Here is an 18,955-nt window from a genome sequence, read left to right as displayed (position 1 = left end):
ATCTGACAACTGTTTTACTAATGACAGTGTTGTAAACATGAAAAAGATCCCTTCTGAATGTACTTGTTTCACTGTTAACAGTGCAAAGCCCAATTTTGTCCCTTTCTTTATCATTTGAGAAAATGTTGATGAAACCTTGACCACAGGATTGGCAGTGGTGCGTTAGCACTTGGGCCAACAGGGATATGGTTAGTTGACCATGTCATGGGCCAGGGTGGTTGTAATCAGCTCCTCAGTAAACCCAGATGAAACTTCTGCCCACTTTCTCCTTTTCACTTAAAAGACCAAGTGCTAGGGTTTTACTATTCTTATTATGGTGTATTTTTTTATTAAACTTCAGAGTGGGAAATATAACCTTTGAATCGCTACAAATATTTATTCCCTAGATATTGCAAGAAAAGACTATAGCTTCAGCCCTAGAAGCCAGTCTTGCACACCAAACCACGTGAGACTATCTATGATAGTAATTTAGATGTCCACACTATTATCCACTAGATGTCCACCAGAAGACTATGATAAAAATTTAGATGTCAGTCAGTTTTGAGTTCCATTTGAGGGAAACCCTGTTTATATATATATATAATATATATATATATAATCAGATGTAAAGAAATAGGTACCAAACTTTGGCTGTTCTTCAAAATGGAAATTCTCAGCTTTTTGCACACACACACAAAAAAAGGTGTTTGTGAAATGCTGAATATGGCTCTACATTGGTTAGTGATGTATTCTACATCGTGCTTACTTAGAATGCTTTTCTCTTAGACAGACTGAGTTTCTCGAACTGTTGCTCACAGGACAGTGTTGAAGGGTTTTGAAATGTATCCCCTTCCTCTAGCTCTGTATCAGAAGTTGTTTTAGCAGACACAAAGATGCTGGTGTAGTAAATGTAAAGAAAACGTTGTGTGGCATGAAAAGATTGAGAACTGCTGTTCCAATAGAGTATCTGGGAACATAAACATAAGATCAAATCTTGAAACATTATTGGACTCCAAGCAGAAGTAGCAAGGGGAAATCTTGCCTGGCAGAGAGGCAATTTCTGATCTGCATATTGCATAGTGATATTCGGGGAATCCCAGTCTGAAATGTATACAAGCCTTTATGAGATTGATTACAGCAGGTAAATTAGTTAATGTTGTGGTGGGGTGTATAACTTCCTTTCTTTACTCAATAGGCCAATGCGATGCTAAAATTGTGTAACAGTTTTTTTGGAAAAGAAAGCTCAAAAGGACACCATCATCCTTGCTAGAAGTAAATGATCCAGTACAAAGTGTGTGATAAATGCTTCAAGAAAAGCTTGGTTTTCTTTCCTTTGCGAAAATGTAAAATGCTTAGTAAACTTACTTGTTTTAATGATTTCATTGTACACTGCACTGTGAAATCTAGTTGAAAAAACATTGAACTTCCTATAATAGGGAGAAACGAGCCACCACAGGTATGCGTTGATGACTTTATAGGAAATAAGTATAAAACTTTATACAAAATCTCACAAATTATTCCAGGTGACACCTGTGCATTCAACCTGATGTATGAAATCTCCCCTAACATCTGGTGGTACAATGTTAGGTAACTTTTGTAGTGTCTCTGTAGATTGATAGTGCTGGGAGCTATAGTGATTGCTGCTAATTTATAATAGTGTAAGACACTGCTGGGAACATTTCATGCAAAAAGCCGTGTAGGAAGGTGTACGGCAACATGCTATTAGCATTGGTTATAAGACATTATCATTATTTTTGAAAATGATGAAAGTGCTAGGAATGTTTTATCCTGTAGCGATCCTTATCGCAGTATTTCTGACATGCTGTGGTCCCTTCATAGCTTAATAGCTTCCATTTCCCTCACAAGTAGAAAATACAGGCTTTAAAGTATATACAAGAATTCACACTAAAAGTGTGATCAGAATGCAGTAGGCTTTTGTTTTGTTTTGTTTGTTTGTTTGTTTTTTCAAATAGCTATATTCTCAGGACTTACTACACTGTGTTACAAAAAGAGGATACATAAAATACTGAGCTGAGCTACCCAGGACTTTATAAAGCTACGAAACAATGCTATCAGTCTCAAATGAAAAGATTACTGTTGTAGCTTGCAATTATTTCTCCCATATCTTAAAGAAGTCCAGCTCTAGAGATGGGTCTTGATAAACAAAACATTTTGACTATTTAAGAGAAATGCATATTAGCCAGCAATGTGTCCTTGTAGCAAAGAAAGCTAATGGTACCCTGGGCTGCATCAGGCAAAGTGCTGCCAGCAGAACTGGTGAGGCCATGCCTGGAGTGCTGGGTCCAGTCCTGGGCTCCCCAGTACAACAGAGACCTGGAGCTCCTGGAGACCGTCCAATGAAGGCCACCAAGATGATGAAGGGACTGGAGCACCTCTCCTCCGAGGAGAGGCTGAGAGAGCTGGGACTCTGCAGCCTGGGGAAGAGGAGGCTCAGGGGGATCTGATCAGTATGTATAAAGACCTGAAGGGAGGGAGCAAAGAGGTCAGAGCCGGGCTCTTTTCAGTGGTACCAAGGCCAGGACAATAGGTGATGGGCACAAACTGGAACACAGGAGGCTCCTCTGAACATCAGGAAGCCCTTCTGTGTTGTGCAGGTGACCGAGCACTGGCACAGGTTGCCCAGAGAGGCTGTGGAGTCTCCTCCTTGGAGATCTTCAAAAGCTGCCTGCACAGAGTCCTGGGCACCCTGCTCTGGGTGGCCCTGCTTGAGCAGAGGTTGGAGGAGGTGACCTCCAGAGGTTCCTTCTCACCTCAGACGCTCTGTGATTCCGTCAGTGGAAGAAATAAAATAAAATTAAATTAAATTTAAAAAAAAAAAGAAGCACAATCTTTGAAACCATGTTCATTGTTAAAGCTCTTCATGCTTCTTTCCCCAGTAACTCTCAGGTGTGGATTAGCGGTGCCAAAGGCAATCCCCAGGAGAGAAGGTGTGGGTTCAAATTTACCCCGCCTAAGTGCCCTGACCTAGGGCTTCCTGCCTCCAGGCCTTCAGCTTGCGTAATGCATTTCAACAAGAAGTGTGCTTTGAGATCCAGCATGCACTTCATCATAAAATTAATCATAAAATAGTACAGTAAGTGACCATAATATGGAAGTTTAGGAAAATAGCATAGAAGAAAAAGGGAGAAGGAGCAATAAGTAGACCAACTTTCCCAAATATGCAAAGAAGTTAATTAATTTTCTCTGCATTAATGCTTTTGATATTAGTGTATATATATATATATATTTAGTTTTGCTAAGTTTAAAATGAGCTAATAATCCCTCTCTGTCCCTTCAAATATGAGAATGGGGGGGGTGGAGGTGAAGAAGGAGAGAGAAGGAAAAAAATCTGTATTTTTATTATTCACCAAAATAATTAAAAAGGTAAATCCAGGTGTTCTTTTTATTTTTGATCAAGTAAACCAATTTGTTTGAAACATCCATGGAACTAAAAGGAGGAAGAAAGATCACAGTTCAGATTCAGAAATCAGGTATTTCCATGCTTTTGTGTATTTTATGTATTAAGAGTGAATCAAATTACAAATTGCCAGTGGAAGGCCAGCTAAAACACATGTTCAGCTAAAAAACATGCACGTGCTTAATCCAAGACAATATTCAAGCATAAGGAGGTGGAAATTACATGAGTGCAGCACTCCAGCAATAGTTTCCTACAACATCAGATTTCTGAGGATCCAGGAAAATAAGGACACAAACTTGTCTTTTGAAGGAGAATTCATAATGTACCCTGATAAAACTGATTTGCTATGTCCTTATTCTAATCAGTGGTGTTTTTTCCCTTTTTTTTTCCTTTTCCATAGAAAAAATAACTGTGCTGTAGACTTATTTTCCCAGCAAAGTTGGAATATTCGTTAGAATGTTAATTCTTGAGTGTTCTGTTTTCGTTTAGAAATAAAAATTTCTAATAGCTGGGATTGCTGCCTTTGTGTTTATAAAACGCCGATTGACACAATTAAATGCAGTATATGTTTTTAAGTTTTGGAAAGTGACTAGTGGAGTGTAGTTCCAACAGACATCTGAACTTGTTTAATACTAGGGCACAGGAAGACACCCCATCTACTGCAACAGAATTCCAGTCTCTGCTCAAGGATGTCGGTCAACACCAATGCCAGTTTTGATTTGTCTGCATCTGATAGATAGCAGTTGTGTTAGAGCTTTTGCTCAGCCTTATTGTGGCTAGGATGATCCTCAGCAATGTGGCTGCTGGTTTGCTTCGTAACACAGACAACGCTTGCTGCACGATGTTAAACGGTGGGAAGGAGGTACAGTCCCATTCAGTCCCTCTGGTGACCCTACTGCTCTTTGCAGGTAGCCTCTTCATTGATCATCATCCAGTTCTCACGTCAGAATCAAGAAATGGGCAATATTGGTGGTAGGGGGACAATAGGACGATAGGACTAAATGATCTTGGAGGTATTTTTCAACTGATGGTTGGTTTTGCTTTGAGGTGTTTCACAAATACTTAGCAGCACAGTTTTTGCTACGGAACATGATTGAATAAATAGATTATAGCATCACGTATGGAAATCAGTGATACTGTTTCTTTTTGTCTCATTCCAAGTTTTCAGTACAACAGAGGCTGAAATGCAAGTTTCAGAAATAGAGAAATGAAAAAGAATATGAAAAGAAAAAGAAGAAAAATACCTAAGTCACAGAACAGTTGTGGTGGTTGTTATAACCTTTTTGAAATTCTAATAGGCAGCCATTGCCTACAGTGCCTATAGCTGCTGAATGGACTTGTTTCTTCCTAAACTGAGCTCTGTAGTTTTCCTGAAACTTGATGGAACTACAGTTGTGCTAAACCTAATATGTTTGTTCACTGTACGCTGTGAATAGAGGCATACATTCACCTGTTCTTTTTTGCTTGCACATGTTATTTGTCAGAAAAAAAAAAAAAAAAACAAAACAACAACAACAACAACCAACCAACCAAACAAAAAAAACGTTTTCCAGGAGCTGATGGAAACTGCTTTCTCTTAGTGAATTTTACCGGAAAGCAAATGGTATCCTGTATGACTCCTTAATACAGTTAGATAATTCTTACAATGCTAAGCCTCAGTAAAAGAACACTAACATTGATCTATCTCGGTGTTCCATTAAGTATATATTTCTGCCCTATAACTAAGACTTTAATTCTGTGAGTCTTTCTTTCAGAGGCATTTTAATTGTACCTATTCTTTGCTTCTGCATATTTTCAGGTACCCATTTCTATTGCTTGTGCTCATCCCTCCCTTCTCTCCTTTTGTTTAGCTTTCTGATCTATTTTCCTCATTTAAAATCTAGCTTGGGAGATGCATATGCTTGCCTGACCTTCACGCTGCATCAGATCACTTCTGTAGCTTCGTAACGTAGCTTTGGGTTTCCCAAACCAGCAGGTGCACACCCAGGCATGCTTTCTTCTGCTTAATGTGGCTCACCTAATGGCTAAGCTCCGTGTTCAGTAACCTCACTCGTTATTAGCAGCTCAGGGTAGTCAAGCAAGCTTTATAGTCTAGAACAAAACAAAAGTATATGCCCAATCCTTTTGTTCTACCTTCTTGTTCTACTTGTGAATGTTTTGTAAGGTTTGAAGCTGCAGTGTACTGTACCTCACGGAACAAAGAGTTTGACTTATGTAAGTGCAATATTGGCTTTGGCATCTGTCAGCCTGAATGTCCAAAAAGAAAAAGTTTCTTCTGTAAAAGATAGGCAGTCAAGAAAAAACAGGGCAGATTGTGACACTGACTATGAATTTTAAAAAGTCTACTCAAATTGCAAACTTAATGTAGAGGTGTGGTTCCTGAGGATATTAAACAACCAGTCATGATTTTACCTGTCCATTTTCATTAGTAAATAAATTCACGTTTTCATGTGCATTCCCATTGTTTAATCTATTTGGTCATATCTTCTATTTCTTCATTTCCAGCCAACTCATTCCCTTCCCTTCCCTTCCCTTCCCTTCCCTTCCCTTCCCTTCCCTTCCCTTCCCTTCCCTTCCCTTCCCTTCCCTTCCCTTCCCTTCCCTTCCCTTCCCTTCCCTTCCCTTCCCTTCCCTTCCCTTCCCTTCCCTTCCCTTCCCTTCCCTTCCCTTCCCTTCCCTTCCCTTCCCTTCCCTTCCCTTCCCTTCCCTTCCCTTCCCTTCCCTTCCCTTCCCTTCCCTTCCCTTGGTGTGAAATTTTCTCTTCCCTGATGTTTATTACTCTTATCTACGGCATCTCACTTCTTTCAGCATCTTTTCCAGAACAGCTCATGTTCTTTGTTGCTATTTAGCACGTTTCATGGTAAACCTAGTTATGACCTTTTAATTTCTCCCATTAAAATTGTATATTTTAACTAACGAGATTAAATCTTCACACGTTTCTTCCCTTCATGTCACAGTTACATGTGTAAGTTAGTTCTATAGTGCTGTCAAGTCTCTGTCATTTAAGAAAAGCTTAAGGCAAATATTACAAGTTTCTCATTCCAGCTAATTTGCTGCTTGTATTTAATTGATGATTTTTCAATCAGAGAGAAAATAAAACTTTTGTAAAGAGGATTACTGACAGATTAAAAACCCTGAAGCATATTAGATGGATTTTATAGGGTTGAAACAAGGTGTTGGATGTGAAACGGACTTCATGAAGGTCTGTTTTTGAAAGAGTTAAGGACTGCTGTCTGGACAGGAGTTGTGGAATATTAGTTCCTTTATTATAACACATTTTTCCAGTGTGGAGAAAGAACTCTTCCTTTTATTTCCTGTGCAGTTTCACAGAATGATAGGTACACCTGCTTTGTTTGGAGAGGATGCTTATGGCACTTTAACTTAGCCCAGTAATTTTTAAAACTATGTTAAAGACGTGTATATTTCTAAATCTTGTGGGCTTTGTTCAGTGCTTCTTTTTTCCCCTCTTCATTATCATTGTGCTATACCTTCTCCTGTGTTGTCTTTCATATTACCCTCTTTGCTCCTTTTGCAGTCTCAGGATGTTTTGTCTCACTACGCTGTATTTTCCGCTCTCTCTTTTCACACTGTGGTTCCTCCCAGCTTTAGTGCATACTCTTTTACTTCAGTTGCTTCTTTTTCTCTTCCAGGTATGCTTTTCCTTCTAAGGACTCTCATAGTGGTCTCAAAGATTCCTCCAGAAGTTGAATGGCCCCAAGAAAAGGAAACTTGGTCTTAACTAATGGGCCAACTACATTCTTCCTTCAAGTCCCAGAAGAGCAGAGCTTGTTCTGAGGACAGCGTGCCTACCTGTGCATCCAGCTCCTTCTGCCATCAGTCACTGTCTTTTTTTTTTTTTTTTTTTCTGGAAGAGAAGTTTCCCTGCCTTCTGTTCTCTGAGCATCCTCGGACACATGGGAGGTAACTAATACCCTGGTTGTTACCTTGGGCGTGTAACATTGGCTCATACACGTAAGTAATTGTAATTTAATTAGCTCAGACTTGGCAGATCCGAAAGGGGTGCAGAGAGTGCCTCCTCCCTGCCGTACCCCATGGCCTCCTCTTCCAGGGTCTTTCTAGTCCACTCTTGCACTTTGAAACTAGGTATTGCTGCTGCCTCTCTGGGACTTTGGACCGAGTTTGTTCTGGAAGGGCAGAATGCCTGAGGCAAGGGAAAGGAGAGCTGTGGTGATGAGGGCGAGGGGATGCTGTGCGAGAGAGCAAGCACTGTGTTTGGAGCCTAAATAGTTCTGTTAGGCTCCTGGATTTAGGAATATGTATCTCCGGTGCGGTTTCTCTTAGCTGGTATGTTGAAATGAAGGTGGGATAGCAGGACTTTCTGCAACCTGTTAACAGCTACCAGTGTAACAATAGTGGTGGAAGTATGGCAGATCGAGCTGGACGTGCGTATAAAAATCGAGGCACTTAATCAGGTCGCCCCAGCGACGTGTCCTCGAGCCTGTTGCTGTCTGTACCAGTGAAGTCTGGGAGGATATGGCTACCTGTGCTGTGGCCACGTGCTTGCAGTTCTCAAGTGATTCCTGCTCTGTTGCCTTTTCAGCTGCTGCTGACAGCCTTTATAAGCAGTTATGCTGAAACTGAGCAAGGTTGTGGTGGAAATGGGCAAGAAAAGGAATGTCCCTCCTCCTACCGCAGCGTGACAAAGTGATAAGCAGCAGTGCACGGAGCTATCTGTCAGGGCATGGAGCAGAGTTGTACTGTTTTTGTATTCGGTTCACGTTTTAGCTTTCCACTTCATCCTCAACTAATTGCATTTCTTGTGCACATTTCCACCTGAAAACGTGGCTGAGATAGACGAGTAACGTAGGAGGTGCCGAAATGAAACTTTCTGCTAACACTTCGCCGGATTTGGTGGGGTTTGTACTGCTGCGACGAACTGCACGCCAGGCCTCGATTTCTGCAGTCCCGCTGCTCCCACCGCGGCCAGGCGAGCAGCGAGCCTCCGGCTGTAGGGGCACGGCGGAGCAGGTGCACAGAGCGGCTGCGAACCCCACTGAAACCGGCCCAAGGTCACGCCGACACCCCACCGCGGCGGGGACGGGCACGCCTCGCCTCCCTGACACAACCCCGCCGCGCCGGCCGGCCGCGGGGCTGCGAGGGGCGGCGGGGCCGGCCCGGGGCGGGCGCCGCCGCAGTAGGGCGAGCTGGGCGGCCCGGGCCCGCCCTCCGCCCGCCTTCCTTCCCTCGCCGTCCCCTCCTTCCCTCCCGCCGCCGGCAGGGGAGGCCGGGCCCACGTGTGCGCCGCCCGAGCCGCCGCCGGCAGCGGCGGGGTGACCGGACCGGCCATGTGTGCCCGCCGCCGGGGCAGCGCCTGAGCGCCGCCCGCCCGCGATGCTGCGGGGCGCCGCGGGGCTCTACGCGACGCGGCCGCCCCCGCTCTCCCGCGCCCCGTCGCCGCCTCCTCCTCCTCCATGAGCGCCCCGGCGGCCGCTCCCGTAGGGCTCGTGCCCGCCGGGCACCCGGAGCAGGCGGCGAGCACCGCGGCCGGCTCCCCGGCTCCCTCGCGGGGCAGCGCCGCCGCCGCCTCCTCCAAGGCGCCCGGCGGCCCGGCGCCCTCCGCCCCGCCGCCCGCGGGGCCCCCGCTGCTGCGGGTGGCCGCCGGGGGGGCTCCGCGGCCGGCGGTGGCTCCCAAGGGGCCGCCCGCCGCCACCATCCAGCTGCCGGCCAACCTGCAGCTGCCCCCAGGTGAGTCGGGGTATGGGGGGGGGGGCGCCCTGCCCGGCCCCCGGCTGCAGGGGAGAGCCGGGGGGCCGCGGGGGTCCCCTGGGTGCCGAGGGGCGGCTGACAGCCGCGGTGGGGAGCGGCCCCCGGGTGCGCGCAAAGTTTGGGGCGAGTTGCTCGCCGGCCCCAAAATTGCCTGGGGGCTGTAAGGCGGGGGGCGCTGGGGGCGCTTACAGCGCTGGAGGTGCTCTCAGTGACCGCAGTGTGGATCTGGGAGCCTCCATAAAACAAGTTTTTGTTGTCTTTAGGGAGTTTCGGGGCAGGTCTCTTGCTCTCTGCCCGCCGACTGGCCAAGTTGCGGTAGTTTGTGACTTGAGAATTGAGGCTTTCAGGGAATTGAGAGGGATGAATAATGCGAAGCGTGAACCTGTGTCAACAGCTGTGGAAATAACCCGCTCTTAGCATGCAAATCCTACTGCTTTCGCTCATGCTCTAAGCAGGCTGTTTTGGAGGAATTACTCTTATCGAGCAGTGTTGGAGGAGTTGTTTTCGCTGCTGCAGCCAGCCAGGCCACTACGGACCATTACCGAGGCGAAGCACTGCTCTGCATAAGGTCTGCGATGGAGCCTGAGACACTTCTCATCCATAAAGCATCTGTGGGAAACACAGAGTTTAGAGAAGCACCACGTTTATGGGTGTTCTTCCCATAGCAGCAAAGAAAAGGTTAGGGTAGGAAGCGTGTAGTGGTGATGAAGATGGCTTAATGCTTTGGATGCTAACAGAGGTTAGCCAGGTGCTCCTACCTGCGCTTTGTCCCGAGAGGATCATGCTGTTAGTTCTAAACGTCCTTCTCCTCACTGTCGGGCTTCTTTATTTTAAGTGTTTAAATACAGCGACCGATGCCACTAACCTTAATCTCACTATATTGAGATCCCAAGGTATGGTATCGTTCAGTGCTGCTGTTGCTATAACTGCTTTCTGCCAGGACAGTTCCTATGTTGGAGCATCTTTCGCAATTACTTTCAGGTAGGATGTTGCCTAAATGGATGGCTGATCGTACATTAATTCCTGTGCTGCTGCTGCATGTATGCATTTCCTCTTTTTTGTTTCTTTTTCATCTTTCTTTTCACGTGTCTGTATCAAAGACGTATGCCTCTCCAGGAACTGTAAGAAGTTAATGTAATAAGAAAAAAGGAGTCTTTATTAAGTAAGTTTTCCTTCGGATTTCCCAGCACTCTCATTACGCTATAGTGTCTGAGGATTCAACAGTCAAGGATGAGCCTTAACTCCTTGCCAACTTTCCTCTGAAATGAACCACAGTGGACATATGTTACTGTTATTTAATGGTATGGGCCCCCGTATCTTCAGGTTTTCTACCTAGCGTTTTGACTCTCGGAATGGACCGGTTTAACTGAAGGATGTTCAGTTAAACGTGCCGGTGAACGAACGCACGTGCGAGGTGCTTGTCGTTCGGGAAGAACAACTCTGCAGTACTTTCTGACGTTGTTTTCCTATTAGCTTGGTTTCGTTATGTGAGGGCATACTGCATGTAATCGGACTTGTATTTGTGACAGTAGGCAGATGTGGCAGAAAGTAGCATTACCTTTCTGTTGCATCAGCTTGTTTTCCTTGCTCTTGGGACAAGAAATGAAGAAAGCAGGCTTTGTATTCAAAGTTCAGAGGTGCCAGTGCAGTACAGCGTTGTAAACTGTAAGTAACTGCATGGAGTTTAATACTGCAGAAGGAGCACAGTTGTCAGATTTCACATGGATCAGGGAAATCTCTCAGAATAATCATCCTATGGACAACTTAAAAATGCATTCTTGCTTGATAAAGTGTTAATGTTCTACTTCTGTCTTTATTACTTTTTAAATATGGAATCCATAAAAATCATCCAGATACTTAACTGCAAGATGTATAGCATAAAAGCTACACGTGCTGATCTACTTAGAAAAGACAGTGGAAGAAAACCACCAAATCCTGATAAGTTTGTTTCAAGTAGATGATAAAATCTAGCCATGCAGACTAAAATTGGCAAGGGATAATTCAGCTGGCTTTAAAACCATGGCATTCAACCTGTGATACCTGTGGAAGCTGTAATGAAAAATGCGTGCAGACAGTACGCTCGCCCTGAGCTTCAGTCAGAGGTGTTTGAATTGGCTTGTTTTGAGAAAGTGTGGACAGCAGTGCTCTTAGCAGGTGTTTTGCAGTACTTGGGAACTTAGTGCAGTCTGGAGCAGGCGTTGCACCTGTGCTTGCAGAGGGCTGCTGTTTGGGGAAAAGAAGGGCACCCAGGATAGCCCTGTTTGACCACATTGTTCGCGGGCAGCAAGGGCTCTTGAAAGTCATGGATTTAGGCTGTTTTTTCTTTTTCAGCTTCTACTTTTCCCTCCCTCGCCCACAGCAAAGCCAGGAGGTGGGGGAGTTACTGGCTGACGACCAGATATGGCTCTTCACTTCTCTGAGCATGGATTTTCCTTCTGCCAAAGTTTCCCAAGTTTCCCAAGTAAGATCACTGAGCTTCGCAAGTTCTCTGGTGCATACAGAACCCACACTTGCTCATGAGTAACGAGGTTTTTCCTGCATTTTCTTCTGTGAAATGCAGGTTTGGGGCCGAGTGGCCAGCTGTAGGACTAGTGCTGTGTACTCAAGGCCTTCCTCCTTTACCCTTAAGGGTATCTCCTGTACCAGCAGTGATGAGGTGGGAGACTGCGCCTGTCTGACTGTACTACGTTTTCAGCTGGGGGCTCTTTTACGTGCTTCCAACAGGACTGGTTCTGCCCTGAAGCTTTGGTTGTGGCGTTTCGGCCTTAAATACTCTTAGACTGGATGGTGGGGCTTTTCAACAGGGCTTTATAATACCCTCGGTTAAGTTAAGCTTGCTGTTGCGGGGGGGAAATGGTTGAGCTGTGCTGTTACCAGGAGGAAATAGTTAAAGGCTCGGGAAGGGGAAGGAGTGGCGAGGTTTCTCCTAACACTTACTGCATTTCTGGTTCTTCTCTGTCATAGCTGAGTAGGGCAAATAAATTATTTTAACAAAGTAATTTGAATGTTTTGAAGGGCCACGAGACATGTTCATAGCTCACCTTAGTGTGTTTGGGCCTGATGCCAGTTTGGACAGGTGGAGGGTAGAGAAGGAGCATAAAAACAATGAGGGAGTGTTGTTCCTTGGTTTCCTTCTTAACTTTTCTTGAATGCAGTTCCCTGTCCCTTCTGTGTCTGCCCATGTGGATTTTAAGTTATTCCCTGGTTCTCAAACGCTGTGGGCAAGTGTAACAGCATTGATCACAGGCAGGTGTTGAAAGGACGGTTAGACATAGCGTCACAGAATGGTTTGGGTTGGAAGGGACCTTAAAGATCCCCTAGTTCCAGCCCCCTGCCACGGGCAGGGACACCTCCCACCAGACCAGGCTGCTCAAGGCCCCATCCAGCCTGGCCTTGAGCACCTCCAGGGATGGGGCATCCACAGCCTCTCTGGGCAGCCTGTGCCAGGGCCTCACCACCCTCACAGTGAAGGATTTCTTCCTGATGCCTACTCTAAATCTACCCTCTTTTAGTTGAAAGTCTTGTGCTATCACTCCACTCCCTGACAAAGAGTCCCTCCCCAGCTTTCCTGTAGGCCCCTTTAGGTACTGGAAGGCCACTCTAAGGTCTCCCTGGAGCCTTCCCTTCTCCAGGCTGAACAACCCCAGCTCTATCAGCGTGTCTTCATAGGAGAGGTGCTCCAGCCCTTCCATCATCCTCATGGCCCTCGTCTGGACCTGCTCTTGTGACGGGACAACAAAATGCAGAGCTCAGCTGGATGCTGAGCATCCTCCATTGTTACCTTAGAAGAGTGCTGGTTCATCTGGCACAGGTCAGCATAGATAATTGAAACTATTGCTGAAGACGTCCACTGGCTGGGTCCGTGCCGTGCCTCTGCATTGCTCTAGGCTTGCAAGCTGGTGCAAGGCTCTGCTGCCGTATAAATGTTCCCTTCCATCCTCCTCAGAGGCGAAACAGCGGCAGGCACAGGTCCATGGCTCCTGTTTGCAGCTCAGTTCTCTTCACTTGTGTATTTTTGCCTGTCCCTGGCAAGTTTTCTTCTGCCTACAGCTTATCTGGGCTGATAGGGAGTAACTGTTTGGGAAGCACGACTGTGCTTGCTGGCAGAAGACAGGCAGCCAGCGAGCAGGCACCTGTGGGTGGGAGGGAGGGAGGTTATGCAGTATCCCAGCTCTGCTCCTGGCTGGCACAGGGCTCTATCTCTTCGGGTTTCTCTTAATTGTGTAGCTCTAAGGTCACCTGCAGAGGTGAGGGCAGGCAAACCTCTGCACGCTGCCGCCTCCTGAAGTTGGCTGGGGGGCTGTCAAGTGCAGCACTCCCTGTCTCCCTCCTGTCCTGTTTGTTGTCTCTCGGTTGTAAAACTGCAGGAGGAGTTTGATGTTTTCGTATTTGCAATGGGTCCTTCACTTTGGAATAGAAGGAAGTGCTGATTTTTAAAATAAATTCTTATTTTCTGCTTTGATTGTGTAGGAGGAGGATATCCAAAGAGTTCTTGTTTGAACATGTCAAGAAACTAGAGGCTTTCCTTCAAAGTCTGCGGTTTCTGAATGTAGATAATTTCTTGAAGTCTAAGCATAATACTTACACTGTAGGATGACCGGTAGGTGCTAAATGATGATGGTTTCAACCCTTTTTATCCCAGTAGTGTCCTCTGTTTAGTAGTTCTGTCAGGATGGACTGTTTGCAAACTCCTCTCTTCACAAGAGGCAACACCAGCCAACTTTTTTTCTGAGGAGGGATCAGCAAAGCTGTGGCAGACCTGTGGAACTAATACAGACTTAAAAGATAGTGAGTAAATGTCTTCAGCTGATCCGTAGGATTTGGTTTTACTTTTGTGACTGAATGAGTCTGGTGAAACAATGCCTTCATATCATTAAAGGCGCTGCCCTATGGGAATTATGATTTAAATCTTGGCAGAAGATATAAAGCTAATTTCTATATTTATGGTTTTCTCATAAAAGCAGATGCACTGTGAATACTGGAGCACTGAAATATGATGCTCAGTAAAATTAATGTTACATGCTATTCAGATTTTACAATCAATTACTGATTGGTGAATGTTAAACTTTTTTTAATCATTAGAAGAGAGAACTTGAGCCTGACTTCGGTTGCTTTTGCAGTATTTAAAGGATGCTTATAGAAGTAAAAATAGCATCATCCATGCACAAGTGACAGCCGAAAAAAATACTAAATATATTTCAATACTATTTTTCCAAAGTCACTGAGAAAGTAGGTAAGCTCTGGAGTTGTTACATTGAGCAGTTTGCAATACCAGCCTTTTTTAAGTTCTCTTAGAGAACCAGGTATTTGCCATGTCACGTGATGGAAATCTGTGCTATGTTTTTTTGGGTAGGACTGTACCTTAGAGTTGTTTATGCAAGTCTGGCTGTAAGTTGCAAAGCTTCTGGTGTGCATCAAAAATGAATGATACGTACTGTCCCATGCGTTTGAAGAATTTGTGTGTTTTTGTCATCTGAAGTTTTTTGCATGAAGCTACTTCTCTGAAAATTCTGGTGATTTTACAAGAAAAATGTGTTTAACTTACAAAGCAGAAAAGATCACAAAAGATGTAGGTAAGCTGCTTGTTACCCAAATTGTGATGGTTAAGGTCTGTGCTGCTCTGTCACCTTTTTGAATGAAGTCCACTGGCAGATTTTGTCTCAAAGAAATACTCTGATCAAAACTGAAGCATGGAAAACCCGATGGCAGATGGAAAACCCTTGTTACTCATGAGCGGATCTAGTTTCTGTTCAGAACTCATGAAGCTCAGTGGTCTTGCTGGGGTAAGTTGCTGAACTAAGAGCAGTTGGGTGTTACGGTTGGTCTTGTTTTTCATAGCCCATGCCTGAAGGCCTCTTCTCGTGTGCGCTCCCAGTTGGGTGGAGACAGAGGAGATGGGTTTGTTGGTACTGGCTGCTCCTAGGTGTTGCCTGGAAAATTTAGATTCTTTGTGTGGATGTTCACGTGGGGTTAAGAAGTGGGTGACGCAGGATGCCCTGGTTGGCAAAACTCTCCAAGGCTTTCATTTGCAGCTTGCCAAGTGGCAGATGCTTTTTAGCTGAAGTGGAGCCCTCTGGAAGCCAGGTCCCGCTGGCTGTTTGGTCTATCAGGAGGGAATCCTCTTGGGGCAGCTGATGGTGTGTGTTGAAGGGGGTGGGTGTATTCAGGACACCTGTATAGGGCTTGTATCCTTATCACTTCACAAATATCACACAGTTTTGCTGACAGTTCCAACAGTATCCATGTAGACAGAACCTAATACTTGCATGAAAATTTTGCTGTCTTCTGCAAGGATTTTTGTTAGTTCTATCCCATTTGGGACAAGGGGATAACCAGTGTTAAAATTCAGTGTTGAGCCCCATGCTTGCCTTTCTGAAATATGTATATGAATATATTATATGAATATAATTATCCAACAAAGGGGTGAGTATATGCGTTTAGAGGAAATCAAGTGGAATTCAACCTGCTGTTGGTCCCTATGTGAACAGCAAGAGAACAAGTGTCTCATTGCAAGACTAGTCTGGATTAATTGAGTTAATTCTCCTCTTATTTAAAGGAGACAGAGATTTAAAGGGGGGTGATACTGCCTTTTATTAGAACTCTGTCAAGGCACCAGTTCAGTTTTTAGCATCTCTTGATCTAAAATTAAAATTCATAATTAAGCACTCCACAAGTTTCAGATTTCTCTGTAACAGCTTATTGCCTCATGGTGTTCTAGAAATGCTAAGTGCAGGGTATTGGCATATCTTGTGGTTCTTATAGAGCTGTGTGCTGCTATGTGTCAGACTTCGAACTCGCTATTTAAGGAATTTGACTCCAGTGAATACTAGGAGATCACAGCAAGCTAGAAGAAGGTGTGGCGTATGGATTCGCTGGCTTGTTGCAGTAGTTCCCTTGAAGGTAAGGAAATGTCACTTTGGCTCCTTTGAGATACTGTATTATTGCCATCAGCTGAGTTCTCTGCAAATACACAAAGCTGCTTCATGAAGTAACTTGGGTCCATGAGAACTCAGAGTCAGTTTATCTAATCTGTAGGCAATCCTGGAACTGTCTGATTACTTAGGCAGGAAAGCAACCAAGCCTCAAGTAGGAAAGTTGCGAGCCACAAAGATGAGGTGGGGAAATGCTGATGGGAAACAATCCCAGAGGCTGAAAGATGTGGCTCAAGGACAAAAGCTACATGTTCTCACTATATCAAATAAGACTGCCTCGTGGAACGCAGAGTTGGCCTGGAATCCCATATGCCTACCCATAATAAAAACAGAAACTCTTGGGATTCAAGTGTAATAAATACACTTTGGGTTTGAACAGAAACAGTAGTGCCATCTTGGAACTATGCCCAGAAAACGTCTATGATCTCAGTTATTTACAGCCCCTCCAAGAATCAATGCAATGTCCAGATTTTCTTCAGATGTTTGGTATGGACATCTGTTGTTTGCTATAAATAAAAGGTACTCTACCTTGCAACTGGGACAGTTATATTTTTGCATAGGAGTTCTACTGTTACTTAGTAAAATTATGTGGATATAAATGTATTTTCAAATAATGAAGCTCAACTGTGTGTGAGTCTAGGAAAACTAACAGGAGCACGGGCCTGTATTCCTTGAAAAGGCAGCGATGCTGTTGGGAGGCCCCACTGCTAGTCCGGGAAACAGATATCCATCTGGGCCCCAAAAATGCACTAGTGAGCAGCTAGGCTCCAGCACTTTGGGTGAGATTTACTGTGTGAAACATGGTTTCAGGTATTTGCGTTTTTAGTCTAGTTCCTGGAGTAGGGGAGGGAGAGCGGGCTTTATGCTCTTCAGAAAGATGCACAATGCCAAATAATTTGAAATGATAGGTTACCTGACTCCGTTCTATCCTGCTCACAATAGATTTCTTCATCCCTTTGCTGGCTCTGTATGTTTGAGAAGGCTGTGCCTGTGCAGGCTGTCTCAGGAGCTGGTGCCCAGCGTTCGTACAGAAGCTTAGTGGAGAAAGGTTGGCGTTTCAGGAGGTTTCGGCTGTGCACACCTTGAGCCATTAGTGTGACAGAGTTGTGGGTGCATAGTGCTTTAAAAACCTGCTCACAGTAGTACAGGTAATCTGGGAAACTGTGCTGCTAGCAAAACAGTGCTGTTAACACCTGGACAGTGATGTCTGCGGGTAAGGCTGGCTTTGAAATGCTTTGAGATGCAACCAGACGTCCACAGCTGGTGCAACGTTAAAAGCAGTAGGCCAGGGTCTGCACAAATCTGCAGTGCAGCGTTCGTGTGATTGGCAAAGATGCAGTCAACTCCTTTAAAGTACCTGTGGGATTTGGCGTTTCTCTGCACCCTTGCATTTTGTTGAGCCTCCCTCTATTCTAGCATGAGAGCAAGTTGGAATTACGACCTTTGAATGCTTTTCCTGGACTGGAAATTCACGTCTTCCATACCTATGGGCAAAACAAGGTGTCTTGAATTAGAACTAAAAATTGGACACCTCACGGTGGTATCATGGTATCCACATGCTAGTCACAGCTTCTGAGCGACTGGCACAAAGACCTATTAGTATACAAACGTCCCTGGAACAAGGAAAGAATGCAAAGAGTGACTTCTGAGATATGTAATTATTCAGTTAGTGAAATGACAGATGAAGAGAATCAACTGCTTGAGGGCCTGGGGATGTGGTGAGTGGTTCTGGTTGCTACCAGACCATTGTGATTATTGGTTGACCATGGCTGAATTCCTTTTGCCTCTACAAACATTAACTTCCAGAGGTTGGTGATGATCTGTCGTGTGCAATGAAGTGCTTTGTGGATGGAGTGCACTACAAGCTGAACAACTCATTGCGGCCCATGTGGTGTAGACAAGCCCTCTATCCCGCTTGTCTAGGAAATGTAAGAGCAATCACACGTTTTCCCTCAAGAAGTCCCCAAGCAGGAAATATTCATGGCCTCCCCAGAAGATCAGTTGTCAAAATACGATTGTATTCGATTTAAGATGGCACTTGTCACTGGGAGCCTGTGGCTGGGTAACTTCAGGTGGCAGCCAAACTGCTGTTGTAGCATTCTTAAGGTAGTGAGAAGCTGCACTTGTCACTGGTGTTGCCTCCAGATTGGGCTTTCATCCTTTTTTCTTCTTCAGTACAGGAACCTGCAGTCGACATCTAGAAAAACTCAAGTAGCAGGTGAGGGTTATGGGGAATAAGTAGTTACCTTGCATGCAGCACAGTCCATAATTCACCTGAAAACATAGGGCTCCAACATATTAGTGGTTATACGAGTTGCGTAGAAGTGGGCCATGTTGGTATCTAACTCACCTGCCACGTCTTTCACAGTATTTCATTAACACTTTCCGCCTGTCTAGCAGTCTTTTACAGCCAGTCTACAACACAATGCACCTTGGTATGGTCACCATTTAAATAGTTAGTCTCTAAGGCCTGTTTTAGATCGATCTTAGTCCTGAAATGTGTTTTTGTATCTTTTAAATGGCTCAAGCAGGATTGAAGAAGAAAAATTGCCTTTTTTTTTTTTTAAGGATGCATTTAGAGAGAGAAACTGTTTTCAAAACTGCTGCATGGGTTAGCAGTGTTTGGCCTTTTATTTTGTGGATTTTGGTTCATCCCAAACACGCACTCTAAGAAACTTAATACTAATTTTCCTTTCAAGTTGACATTCAGCTCCTGCTAAAAACATCCCCTAAATCTTACTCTTACCTTGTAACTGCCTTCAGAGCTGTCCCTTTGTTTTGAGAAGTTCAGTGAAAACAGACTTGTTTAGGAACAGAGAGCACTTACATGTTTGAAAACAGCAGCGATGTTTTTGTTGTTAAACTGTTTGCTCATTGATTTGGGGTCTGAAAGTCTCAC

At 44.8% G+C, this 18,955-nt stretch overlaps 1 protein-coding gene across 4 annotated transcripts in view; it reads left to right on the top strand.

Annotated features, from left to right (window-relative positions):
* Positions 1-8,631: 8,631 nt before the first annotated feature.
* The window catches only part of TAF4B (TATA-box binding protein associated factor 4b), a 70,835-nt gene continuing 60,511 nt past the window's right edge, over positions 8,632-18,955 (top strand). Inside the window, exon 1 of one of the 4 annotated variants that reach the window (XM_083822685.1) lies at positions 8,632-9,103. In XM_083822685.1, the coding sequence (XP_083678811.1) occupies positions 8,830-9,103 (274 nt within the window). In that variant the 5' untranslated portion in view covers positions 8,632-8,829. Of the gene's footprint in view, positions 9,104-9,249; positions 10,106-10,166; positions 11,586-13,311; positions 16,025-18,955 lie in introns of those variants that run through there. The other 3 variants (XM_083822688.1, XM_083822686.1, XM_083822687.1) reach the window with 3 other exon arrangements.

Source organism: Anser anser (assembly GCF_964211835.1).
Source record: "Anser anser genome assembly, chromosome: 2".
Lineage (NCBI taxonomy): Eukaryota > Metazoa > Chordata > Aves > Anseriformes > Anatidae > Anser > Anser anser.
Note: the sequence above shows the minus strand (reverse complement) of the source record. Positions and strands in the feature narration are given on the sequence as shown.